At 41.5% G+C, this 12,497-nt stretch overlaps 1 protein-coding gene across 1 annotated transcript in view; it reads left to right on the top strand.

The window, feature by feature from the left end:
• The window catches only part of BBS9 (Bardet-Biedl syndrome 9), a 554,781-nt gene that overhangs the window by 162,010 nt on the left and 380,274 nt on the right, over positions 1-12,497 (top strand). The window contains exon 9 of the mRNA XM_030204492.1: positions 7,261-7,390. Within this exon, the coding sequence (XP_030060352.1) occupies positions 7,261-7,390 (130 nt within the window). The remainder of the gene's footprint in view (positions 1-7,260; positions 7,391-12,497) is intronic.

Genomic DNA, 12,497 nt, shown 5'->3' on the forward strand with positions numbered 1-12,497 from the left:
TGAACAGATTATAGCCCATTATACTATATCCTAGTCATGGTTCTCTGTGAACCATGTCTCTGTGATTGCCACAAAATCCAAATCAGCCTTTTTCATCACATCCTCAAGATCTAAAACCTTATTTCTTATACTTCAGGCATTAGTATATATTGCTTTCCAGATGTTGCCCCTTTTCCCCATTTGTGTAAAGGTATTTCATGCTTCACTTACCTGGAGGCAAAGAGAAGTGCTGGCATGTGCTGCATCACTTCAAGCTATGATGGAGAGTTTAGAAATGAAAGCAGCTGAAGTGGTTCTTTTCACTTTTGGAGGAGAAAAGAAGGCCTTGGAATCCATCTCAACAAAAGCAATCAATTTAGGGCAAGTTTATTTCCTAAGTAGCTTGAAGCCTCAAGCAGTGTCAGCATTAATGTGTTGTAGGTAGATTTTCCCAGTGGGCAGAAAGATTTTTTTTTATTTTGTTTTTCATGGATCAGATCCCCAAAGGAACTCCTCATAATGCATTGATGCTATCTCTGCCTCAGGCTACTGAGGGTGGAAAGAATATCTCACCACAGGATGTGTAGTGGTGCCTAAATGTTTTAGTTGTTTGACTTTTTTTCTGTCTGAAACCACCTCTGTGTTGCTCTCTGCTTTGAGATTTGTACCAGTTTTTATCACATCATTTATTAGGGAAGTGTGACACAAATGAGACCTCTCATTTGGAAAATGTATCAAACATTATTGTTTACATGTTTGTATTTGGGGGGCAATTCTATAACTGAGCGCCACAATTAGGCACCAAACTAATCTGGGCAGTGAGCGTATAATGTAAAAATACTTAAAAGTGTAAGTTGGCATCAATGTGCTTACCTTTAGGTGCACCCACTTATGCCAGATCTATGGCTGGTGTAAATGGGTACGCTTAAATTCAGGATTTTAGCACAGAACTTACATGCATGTAAATGTTGACCCTGACCTTACTCCTTTCCAGTGAACTCCCCCTTGATTTACACTCTAAGGCATTTGTGCTTGTACTTTATAGAATGTTGTTGTCTGATGGCAAACAGGCTGACAAGCCCTCACAATTGGGGTGATGTCATAGGAAAAGATCTCCCTGCATTGTAAGTTTCTAGATGCTTTGAGTCCACTGTCTATGAATGTCCCTTTCTACATCATTTAGAGCCTTCTCAGTGTTTCATTTTCTGCAGATTTGTACAGACATGCAACCCCCTGTGGCAAACACTATTTTTCTGAAAGACTTGCTCAGCTTCTTACAATTGTGCAAGTGGGCCTCCCTTCTTCCTTTTAGATTCCTCAGCAAAGTTTTTCAACCACGTTTTAAGTTTTCTTAATGTTTTTTTGTGTTTGTCCTTTCATCATTTTTTCAGATGCATTGGCAACTTAGACATTCTTTTTTTTTTTTTTTTTTTTAGCCAAAATTGAGTTATGTGGAGTCACCTTGACATTTTTTGTTGTTGTTGATATCTCCCAAAACAAGTCCCTCAATGGCTTAAGGATGCGTACAGGTAGTATGGCAATATCCTAACCAGTGTGGATACTCATAACTGGCTTTTGCAGTGCCTAGGCCCAGATTATGAAGTCTCTAAGTGTTATTCATACCTACAGATGACATGAAAAGGACTTTGTGGCCATGAAATGCAGAAGGAGAGGCTTTTGGCTCATTAAAGTCTGATTAATGCTGATTGACAGCAGACCCAAATGACCCTTGAATGTGTACTGGATGCTGGGATTTTGTAGGCAACAGGGAGACTTCAGTTTCTCTCGGTTGAGACTTGACAGGACCCAGCAGGATCAGATATTGACCAAATACCCACCAAAGAAGTTACAGTTCTGCTCCTCTGCACTGGTATCAAGCAGTGGTGAATCAGCATCAACACTGGCCTTTATTAGCCAAGACCAGGCAGATATCTGTGAAGTGACACAAAGAGAATTACTCGGCCTCTTCAACATCGAAAGGGGACAGCAGACTCAGAAGAGGCAATTCTAAGTGGGCATCTCTATTTAGGCACCCTGAGGCCATGCAGTAGAAGCCTTTTCTGTAATGGAACCCAGGTGCCCAGTTTCTGCTAAAGAATACTAGCATAATCTGGTATTGGCAAGCCTAATATTTACACAGTTGCACCAGCCACAGAGCTGGCTTAAGTACAGGTACCTAAATGTGACAGGGACATATATAACATAGTATTGTTTAACATACATGTTTAGGTGGGAGCCCCTCCCATGTGTACACCCCTGTGATAATGTGTGCCCTGGCAGGTTATGGAGTCCTCACAAAACACACAGAGAGCAGTGCCAAAGGTCAACAGGAAAGGCTGTATTCTGTACAGGAAAAATAAAGATGCCTGTTTCCTCACGAGCTGCTCACTTTTAGTAAAGTCTGTCAAGCACTGTCCTGGAACCTTGTCCCTGACAGGTTCCACACTTAAATATATAGTCTTTCATTTCTTGGCTCAAGGTTCCTGCCTCTTATTCCTGACACAGGTTCCATAGGATGAATATACAGTCACATATACAATCACTTCTTACTCTGAGGTTCAAGGACACTTCTCTTACCTCCATGAAGCTTGACCTACTGACAGTTGCATGATTCTGGGAATCCTCTGCACTCAGATTCCCGCTTACTCGCACTCTCTCGGAAACCTCTGTATCGGGGCCTTCCTAAACTGTTCTGCCTCAGGGCTTTTAGCTCTTGCCTGATCTGAGCCCTACCCCTCTGACTTAGTATTTTCCTCAATCGTCCTCAGCAGACTAGCGCTACCTGCTGCAAGGTGGCTGAATTACACCTGTGGGTTAGTGTTTCCTGCCCCTGCATCACTCACTCCCTCACATTCCCCCTTGTAAATTCTTGCTGTGTCAGTTAAGTAGGTATTTGCAGAATAGCATTTAGGTGTAGTGCTACCATTAACGCAGTGTAAATGCTAGTTCTGTAGCTCAATGAGCATGTAAATATGGGTACCTTGATTATGGAATTGCCATTCACATCTCCAAGTACACCATACGTGACCCAGGAGGTTGTGGCCACTCCTACTGAGTCCTTATGACCCATGTCATTGGAAATCTTTAAAGAAGAGCTAGACAGAAAAGTTGATAACAGGCTTGCTCTCCATCATGCTGATCTTAATGTTCTAGCAATGATGGCATTGAAACAGATGGAAGCGCTTTTGATGCTTGAAACCCAAGCAGGACCTAGAGAATTTTCATTGACATTGGGGCCTCAAAGGACATCAGAGTAAATGCCAGCCACCGTAATGTATATCAAGGGTATTATTATAACAGGTCACCTACCTATGAAGGTCAAGTAGGTGGTGTTTGTAGTCTATTTTATAAAGACATGTGTCTTTATGAAATACTAGGGGCAAAGCAACAGAACTTGCTTCAAAAACTGAAACCATGAATGTTAATGCCTGCCACTTGTGTTTTAGTCATGACTTCTCACGTGCTTCACCTAAACTTCACTCCTGAACATGCCTACAGATTTGGGAGTCAGTGTAATGACCTCAGTATTGGAAAGATGTGATTGTATAATCGTATCAATAATCAGACCTGCAGATGCATTTTGGGCTTAGTGTAAACCCTTAATTCAGGTGGATGGAAGTTCAAGATATATGACATTATAGTAACACAGTGCAGTATATTACAATACTTATTCAGTGATAAAATGGTTTAAACATCTGCAGTCTGCTAAGTTTAAAAACATCTTTTTTTATCATCTGCCTGATATGCAGTTTGAAAGAGAGATCTGTGTCCACTGGAAGGTTCTTATATTCTTTTCCACGGCAAACTGGCCTTGGAGGGCTTCCTTCTAAATTGGGAAGAGGGCCTGCTATATGCATATCCTCCACCTCTATTCAGTGCAAGGATGTTCTTAAGTTTATAGTTTATTGAATTTGCTTAGCTGCCTGGGCAGAACAGAGCGGTGTACAAAACTAAAAATATAGAAAAGGAGAGGAACTACAAATAACAATAGGACAGAAAAGCAAGCACACCAATAAAGGAGATAAGTACAGACACAGAGAAGAAAGCATTAAAAGCATAATCAAAGGCAAGGGTGGCTTGACCTGACTGACTGACTGCAGACCTCAAGCAACCCTAGTCCCCAAAGGCTTGTCTGAAAAGCCAAGCTTTCAGGTTTGCCTTAAAGCTTTTATGAGACAGATCACTACACAAGGAAAAGGGCAGAGAGTTCCACATGTAGGGAGAAAGGAAAAAGAAAGCACAATGTCTGGTTATTTCTAGCTGGGCAAATTTAGAACTTGGTAAACAAGGAACAGAGGACCCTTGCAGGATAGTAGGGGATAGTAAAATGAGAGAGATAGTCAGGGGTGCCTAACCTGAGAGCCTTAAATGTCAGACGTGATCCTGCATTCCACTGGAAGCCAGTGATGCTGCTTTAATAAAGTGGATTTGTGATCAAAGCGGTGGGCATGGCATAACAGTTTGTTGATCGTTGTCTATAAAGTTTGTAGTTTCTTAAGAGCAGAACAAGGTAAACCTGAGTAAATGATATTACAGTAGTCAAGATGGAAGGTAAAGAAAGAGTGAAGAAGAAGTGCATGGAAATTATTGTGGTCAAAAAGATGGCAGATAGTCTGCAACTGTCGAAACATGAAAAAAACAAAGCTTAGACAGATATGAAATATGTGGCAAAAATGAAAGTGAGGAGTCTATAACCCCCAGGTAGCGAAAATGAGAGACCTTAGAAATCGCTGTTCCAAAGAGGGAAACAGGAGAGGAGGAAGTAATGGAACTGGAAAACCAACAAGCTACAGTCTTGAGGACTAATTGGTGATTGAAAAGCCAGGTAGCAACAGAATTTAAACAGGTTTGAAGAGGAGAAATTGAGAAGGAAAGGGTGTTGGTTGGATAGAGCATAAGGATATCATTTGCATAAGATACCATCGCATAGAAATAAGTGGATATACTGAATAATTGATTGAGCGCAGAAATCATGATACTCAGAACTGCTTTCTGGCCATGGATAATCTTTTTTTCTCCTCTTTTAGACTTATCAGATTGTTGATCATGCATTTGCAGGAAATTCTGTTGCTTTCGAACATCAAGTCTCTAATCCTTACTGCTTGGGTGTTGAGAGGATAATGTTGGCTGCCTTGAACCTACCTGTTATCATATCGTGGGCACTTAAAGCTTCTAGAATAGACTCCACTAGATGATCATACTGTTTCAAGTGGAGAAGTGTGCAGTTTAATGTCACAGAAAGGCTCTAGATTTCTTTTTATGCCTCATACAAAAACTGCTTGAGTACCTTCTATATCACATAGTATCAAGCCTGAAAACCAACCAGTGGTGTGCTGGTAAATGTTTAACAACAGGCTCTCTCCCCGGTCCCCCTCTGCACCCCCCTCCCCAAATTGCAGAGCTGGCTATAGCTGGAGAGAGAGCCGGGGGGGTGGCAATGCATTACTCCAGGGAAAAAAAAAATTAAATGATCCTAGGTTCCAATCTAATTCATGTTTAATGTGCGATAAAATGCCATAAATAAATATAAAATTTTAATGTCAAGCACCTGATTCTTAAATTGAACATATTCCAAACACTATAATGAAAATAAAATGATTTTTTTCTACCTTTGTTGTCTGGTGACTGTTTTTCAGATCATGCTGGCCCAGTATCCGATTCTGCTGCTATCTGTCCTCTTAACTCTGTTTCCAGGACTTCCTTTACATTTATTTCTTTCCTTTCCTCCTTTCTTCCTCATTTCTGGTCCTCAGCTTCTGCCTATTTTCTTCATCCATGTGCAGTTTTTCTCCTCTCTTCCTTTTCCCCTCATCTCATCTCCTTCCTCACTCTTCCCTCCCCTCCATCCATGTCCAGAATTTCTTCTCTCTCCCCTCCTCTCCATCCACCCATGTCCAGCAGCGACCCTCCTCTCCCCTGCCCTGCATGCACCCATACCCAGTGACCCTCCTTTCCCCTGCCCTCCATCCACCCATGTCCAGCAGTGACCCTCCTCTACCCTGCCCTGCATGCACCCATATCCAGCGACCCTTCTCTCCCCTCCATCCACAAATGCCCAGCGACTCCCATCTCTCCCCTGCCATCCCCTCCCGAGTTGTTCAGCGAATTCTCCTCCCTCCCTCCAGATCCGGTCCCTCACGTCACCGACTTGACTCTTTGAATTCTTCAGGGCAGGCAGTCTTGCCTGCCCGCTGCCAGTGCTGACTCTCCCCCGCTGGCGCTGCCGGTTCGCGCTTCAAAATGGCCACAGAGATTTACAAGGGCGGCCTCCAAGACTTCAGCAGAAGTCTCGCGAGGCCGCCTCTGGAAGTCTCGGCAGCCATTTTTAAAGCGCGAACCGGCAGCGCCAGCGGGGGAGAGTCAGCGCTGGCAGCGAGCAGGTAATCTTGAATTCGAAGAGTCATGTCGGTGACGTGAGGGACCGGATCTGGAGGGAGAGAGGGAGGAGAGCCGGCTCGCGTGTTTTAACAATCGGCTCGCAAGTCAGAAGAAAAGTTAACAACCGGCTCTTGCGAGCCGGTGCGAGCCGGCTCTAGCACACCACTGGTTTTATCTGTCTGTTGACAGTTACTTTTTCCATTTTTTCTACCTTTTGTTAAAAGCAGCCTACAGCTAGTGTGTCCCAATTGTGAGGACTTGTCATCCTGCTTGTTCTCAGAGAAATCAGGTTACTTACCTTTAGCAAATGTTCTTCCTGGATACTAAGTTACAGATTCTCCCCAAACCCTCCTACCTCCATTTGGAATTGTATCCAAATTAAGCAATATAAAAATTACAGAGTTCTACTCGATGATATAGTGCGGGATTGAATATACATGCGTGGTCGACTCAAAGCTTTTAAAAACTTTAAAAGCTGGAAGAAGTTTTTCTCATGAAGTCTCTGACTGGTTGACATCACCCCAATAGTAAGGACTTGCATCTTGCTGTCCATGCAAAATACCTGCTTCATGTAAGTAACATGGGTAAACATAAGACCATAAAATGTGCTTGCTTTCTGTCCTGCTGGAAACATACAGGTTAACTTAAGTACTGTGGACATTTTTTTTCTCTTAGTTAAGAAGGGCTTGGCTAGGGAGGGCCTCATTCACTCTATACTGGGCTATTTTGTCTGTGCCAATAACTGCATAGTATTTAAATACATCTTGTCTAAAAATATGTTTAAATGCACAGCATGTTGTGGTTTATAAAAAATGCGGCATAAACCTCAAAGGGGAAAGTATTTTCCTGTTAGATATTTCTGGTTTTTTAAAATTCTGTTCTTAAATATATTTATATCAACAGTGTCTGAAGGAACAATAAACACTTTGGTGGGGAACCATAATAACATATTGCTTGTATACCAGGATGTGACACTTAAGTGGGCCGCTCAACTCCCTCATATTGCTGTGGCAGTAAAAGTTGGCAATTTCCAGTAAGTAATCTCAAGTAATCATTTGTTCATTGTTCTTAACTAGAACATATTTTTGTGTCTTGTGGTATTTGTTCGCTCCATCTCATGTATGTTTGCCAGCCAAGAGGGCTAGAGAGAAGAATCCTTTGAGACATACCCTTAGCATTTTTTCTTTGCATGTGGTCCCCATAAAGTGGTAGCCTTTGTGAATCACATCCACTGTGCTCCCAACCCCAGCTGGCCCTGTCAAGCAGGAGACTTGAATTTGAGTCTTCTGTGCCATAGTTTTGCAACTTGAGCCATATTAGTAGGTATTTGGAAAAGGTTTTGTGACTTTAAGTAGCTCCATAGAATGGATTCCCGATCTTAAACATGAGATGGATTATAAGGACTTTCACAAAGGGTTTAAGACTTGGCTTTTCCTATGCGTATGGAGCCAAGCTGATAGTTCACTCGGCAGACATTTGCTGACAATTATATTTTATATATAGTATGTCATTGTTTTAATTGTGTATTTTATGGTACTAGTTCATAGTAAAGCAGCATATACATTTTTTAAATAAGTAAATAAATGGATGGCTTTCAAGTGATAGTTATTCTCTGAAATCAGTGTATTGAAATGTTTGATTAAAAGAAGTAGCTGTTTTGTTGTTGTTGTTGTGACTTGAATGTTCACTATTCTAATAAAAAATATCCATTTACACAGTTAACAGATGTTGGATAAATCAGACATTCTTGTGTGAAACAGTTTGATTGATCATTTTGTGGGTGTGGGTTTTGTATTTAACAAGGAGAATCTTCACTACAGACCTTGTTTACTAAGGCGCACTAGCGTTTTTAGCGCACACCTAAAATGAGCGTATATTCCTGTAGGTGTCTTTAGCGGTTAGTGCTTGCTAAAAAAATGCTAGCATGTCCTTAGCGCTGCTTAGTAAACAGGGCCGTCAGTGGTTTGTCTGCTTTTTAGTGGTTAGAAAAAATAACTTAAGCATAACCTGACAGATCGAGTCATATATAAGAGTATCAACAGCAAACATTAGTGATCACAGTTACAAATGTATAGATAATAATACATTGATTATGTTGGTTTAGTAAGAAGCAGTAACTTTAAGGGGTTTTAGTGATATTATTGGCTGTGAGAGGGAAATACTCCTCCCTTATAATGATACAAATACTGTGACATGTTAAAGAATATTCTATACACATAACCCTTCCCATACATTACATTTCTGTGTTTCACTATTTGAACTACTGCATTCTGATTACAATGTATTTGAAAACAGATTAGCCTTCAAATAAAGTGAACGTGTAAATTTATTTATTTATTAGGATTTACTTACCACCTTTTTGAAGAAGTTCACTCAAGGCAGTATACAGCAAGAATAGGCACTAGACAATCACAGTAGTAAAAGTATTCAAATAACAATACAAGGTATGGAACACTATGCTGCATTACAATGTCAAAACAGTACACAATAAAACATTGCAATAGATTGCTTATACCCTGTACAAAGATGGAACATATAGATAGATAAGATAGAGTAACGGGAGTTAGAAAATAAGGGGACTAATTTAAAGAAAGTTGTACATGAACTCAGAAAGGTATATCAATATAATCTCAGCTAGGGTACATAAGTACATAAGTAATGCCATACTGGGAAAAGACCAAGGGTCCATTGAGCCCAGCATCTTGTCTACGACAGCGGCCAATCCAGGCCAAGGGCACCTGGCAAGCTTCCCAAACGTACAAACATTCTATACATGTTATTCCTGGGATTTTGGATTTTTCCAAGTCCGTTTAGTAGTGGTTTATGGACTTGTCCTTTAGGAAACCGTCCAACCCCTTTTTAAACTCTGCTAAGCTAACCGCCTTCACCACATTTTTCGGCAATGAATTCCAGAGTTTAATTACACGTTGGGTGAAGAAACATTTTCTCCGATTTGTTTTAAATTTACTACACTGTAGTTTAATCGCATGCCCCCTAGTCCTAGTATTTTTGGAAAGCGTGAACAGACGCTTCACATCCACCTGTTCCACTCCACTCATTTTATATACCTCTATCATGTCTCCCCTCAGTTGTCTCTTCTCCAAGCTGAATAGCCCTAGCCTCCTTAGTCTTTCTTCATAGGGAAGTCGTCCCATCTCCGTTATCATTTTAGTCGCCCTTCGCTGCACCTTTTCCATTTCTACTATATCTTTCTTGAGATGCGGCGACAAGAATTGAACACAATACTCAAGGTGTGGTCGCACCATGGAGCGATACAATGGCATTATAACATCCTCACACCTGTTTTCCATACCTTTCCTAATAATACCCAACATTCTATTCGCTTTCCTAGCCGCAGCAGCACACTGTGCAGAAGGTTTCAGTGTGTTATCGACGATGACACCCAGATCCCTTTCTTGGTTTGTAACTCCTAACGTGGAACCTTGCATGACGTAGCTATAATTCGGGTTCTTTTTTCCCACATGCATCACCTTGCACTTGCTCACATTAAACGTCATCTGCCATTTAGCCGCCCAGTCTCCCAGTCTCGTAAGGTCCTCTTGTAATTTTTCACAATCCTGTTGCGAGTTAACGACTTTGTGTCATCAGCAAATTTAATTACCTCGCTAGTTACTCCCATCTCTAAATCATTTATAAATATATTAAAAGGGGCGATCAAGGAAGATAAAGACGTAGCGGAGAGATTGAATGAATTCTTTGCTTCAGTCTTCACCGAGGAAGATTTGGGTGGGATACCGATGTCGGAAATGATATTTCAAGCGGACGAGTCGGAGAAACTTACTGACTTCACGGTAAACCTGGAGGACGTAATGGGGCAGTTCAGCAAACTGAAGAGTAGCAAATCTCCTGGACCGGACGGTATTCATCCTAGAGTACTGATAGAACTGAAAAATGAGCTTGCGGAGCTACTGCTAGTGATATCCAATTTATCCTTAAAATCGAGGGTGGTACCGGAAGATTGGAGGGTGACCAATGTAACGCCGATTTTTAAAAAAGGTTCCAGGGGAGATCTGGGAAATTATAGACCGGTGAGTCTGACGTCGGTGCCGGGGAAAATGGTAGAGGCTATTATTAAAAACAAAATTACAGAGCACATCCGAGGACATGGATTACTGAGACCAAGTCAGCACAGCTTTTGTGTGGGGAAATCTTACCTGACCAATGTACTTCAGTTCTTTGAAGGAGTAAACAAACATGTGGACAAAGGGGAGCCGGTTGATATGCGTATCTGGATTTTCAAAAGGCGTTTGACAAGGTACCTCATGAAAGGCTACAGAGGAAATTGGAGGGTCATGGGATAGGAGGAAATGTCCTATTGTGGATTAAAAACTGGTTGAAGGATAGGAAACAGAGAGTGGGGTTAAATGGGCAGTATTCACAATGGAGAAGGGTAGTTAGTGGGGTTCCTCAGGGGTCTGTGCTAGGACCGCTGCTTTTTAATATATTTATAAATGATTTAGAGATGAGAGTAACTAGCGAGGTAATTAAATTTTCTGATGACACAAAGTTATTCAAAGTCATTAACTTGCGACAGGATTGTGAAAAATTACAGAAGGACCTTACAAGACCGGGAGACTGGGCGGCCAAATGGCAGATGACGTTTAGTGTGAGCAAGTGCAAGGTGATGCATGTGGGAAAAAAGAACCCAAATTATAGCTACGTCATGCAAGGTTCCACATTAGGAGTTACGGACCAAGAGAGGGATCTGGGTGTCGTTGTCGATAATACGCTGAAACCTTCTGCTCAGTGTGCTGCTGTGGCTCGGAAAGCGAATAGAATGTTGGGTATTATTAGGAAAGGTATGGAAAACAGGTGTGAGGATGTTATAATGCCATTGTATCGCTCCATGGTGCGACCGCACCTTGAGTATTGTGTTCAATTCTGGTCGCCGCATCTCAAGAAAGATATAGTGGAATTGGAAAAGGTGCAGCGAAGGGCGACTAAAATGATAAAGGGGATGGGACGACTTCCCTATGAAGAAAGACTAAGGAGGCTAGGGCTTTTCAGCTTGGAGAAGAGACAGCTGAGGGGAGACATGATAGAGGTATATAAAATAATGAGTGGAGTGGAAGAGGTGGATGTGAAGTGTCTGTTCATGCTTTCCAAAAATACTAGGACTAGGGGGCTTGCGATGAATCTACAGTGTAGTAAATTTAAAACAAATCGGAGAAAGTTTTTCTTCACCCAACGTGTAATTAAACTCTGGAATTCGTTGCCGGAGAACGTGGTGAAGGCGGTTAGCTTGGCAGAGTTTAAAAAGGGGTTAGACGGTTTCCTAAAGGACAAGTCCATAAACCACTACTAAATGGACTTGGGAAAAATCCACAATTCCGGGAATAACATGTATAGAATGTTTGTGCGTTTTGGAAACTTGCCAGGTGCCCTTGGCCTGGATTGGCCGCTGTCGTGGACAGGATGCTGGGCTCGATGGACCCTTGGTCTTTTCCCAGTGTGGCATTACTTAGGTACTTATGTACTTATCATGCACAACTATGACAAAACTTACCTTCTAAGGAGAGACACTTCAGAGTTAGAAGGAACCTCAACAGGAAGAGGCAAAAATACAGAAGAAAAATCTAGAACCAATCCCTTGACCTATTACCAGGGCCCTGATCTCAGAGTAGTGTTTAAGAGGGAAATATTTTAAAGGAGTATATGAAATTTCAGTATAGGCTGCACCTACAGCAGAGCATTTAGTCTCAATGAAACAAGCCGCCATTCGGCTCACATGACCGTTCTATGCATCATGAGTCTCCCGCTTTAACTCCAAAGTTTAACATAATTTTTTGAAAATGATTTTTGGAGATATTTATAAATTCCTCTATCCACATAACTGTAAGGCACTTCTCATAGTCCAAGCGTCTCTGAAGAACTGAATGAGAAGACTCTGTAGATACAAATTCTGGTATATAAAGAAGATGATTCAAATTTATATGCAGACATAATTAAGCACCTCCAAAATAAAGATAAATAGTGACCACTTATCTTGGTTGGAAAGCTGTATTTGAACATCCAACAGAGAAAGAACCCTGTTTTGGAAACTCCTTCGGGGACGGTAGATGCTAAACCATGTAAAGCTGTTATTTTCTGGCACTTCTGTGAATAGTTCATTTATCTAT

This window comes from Microcaecilia unicolor, chromosome 1, assembly GCF_901765095.1.
Source record: "Microcaecilia unicolor chromosome 1, aMicUni1.1, whole genome shotgun sequence".
Taxonomy (NCBI): domain Eukaryota; kingdom Metazoa; phylum Chordata; class Amphibia; order Gymnophiona; family Siphonopidae; genus Microcaecilia; species Microcaecilia unicolor.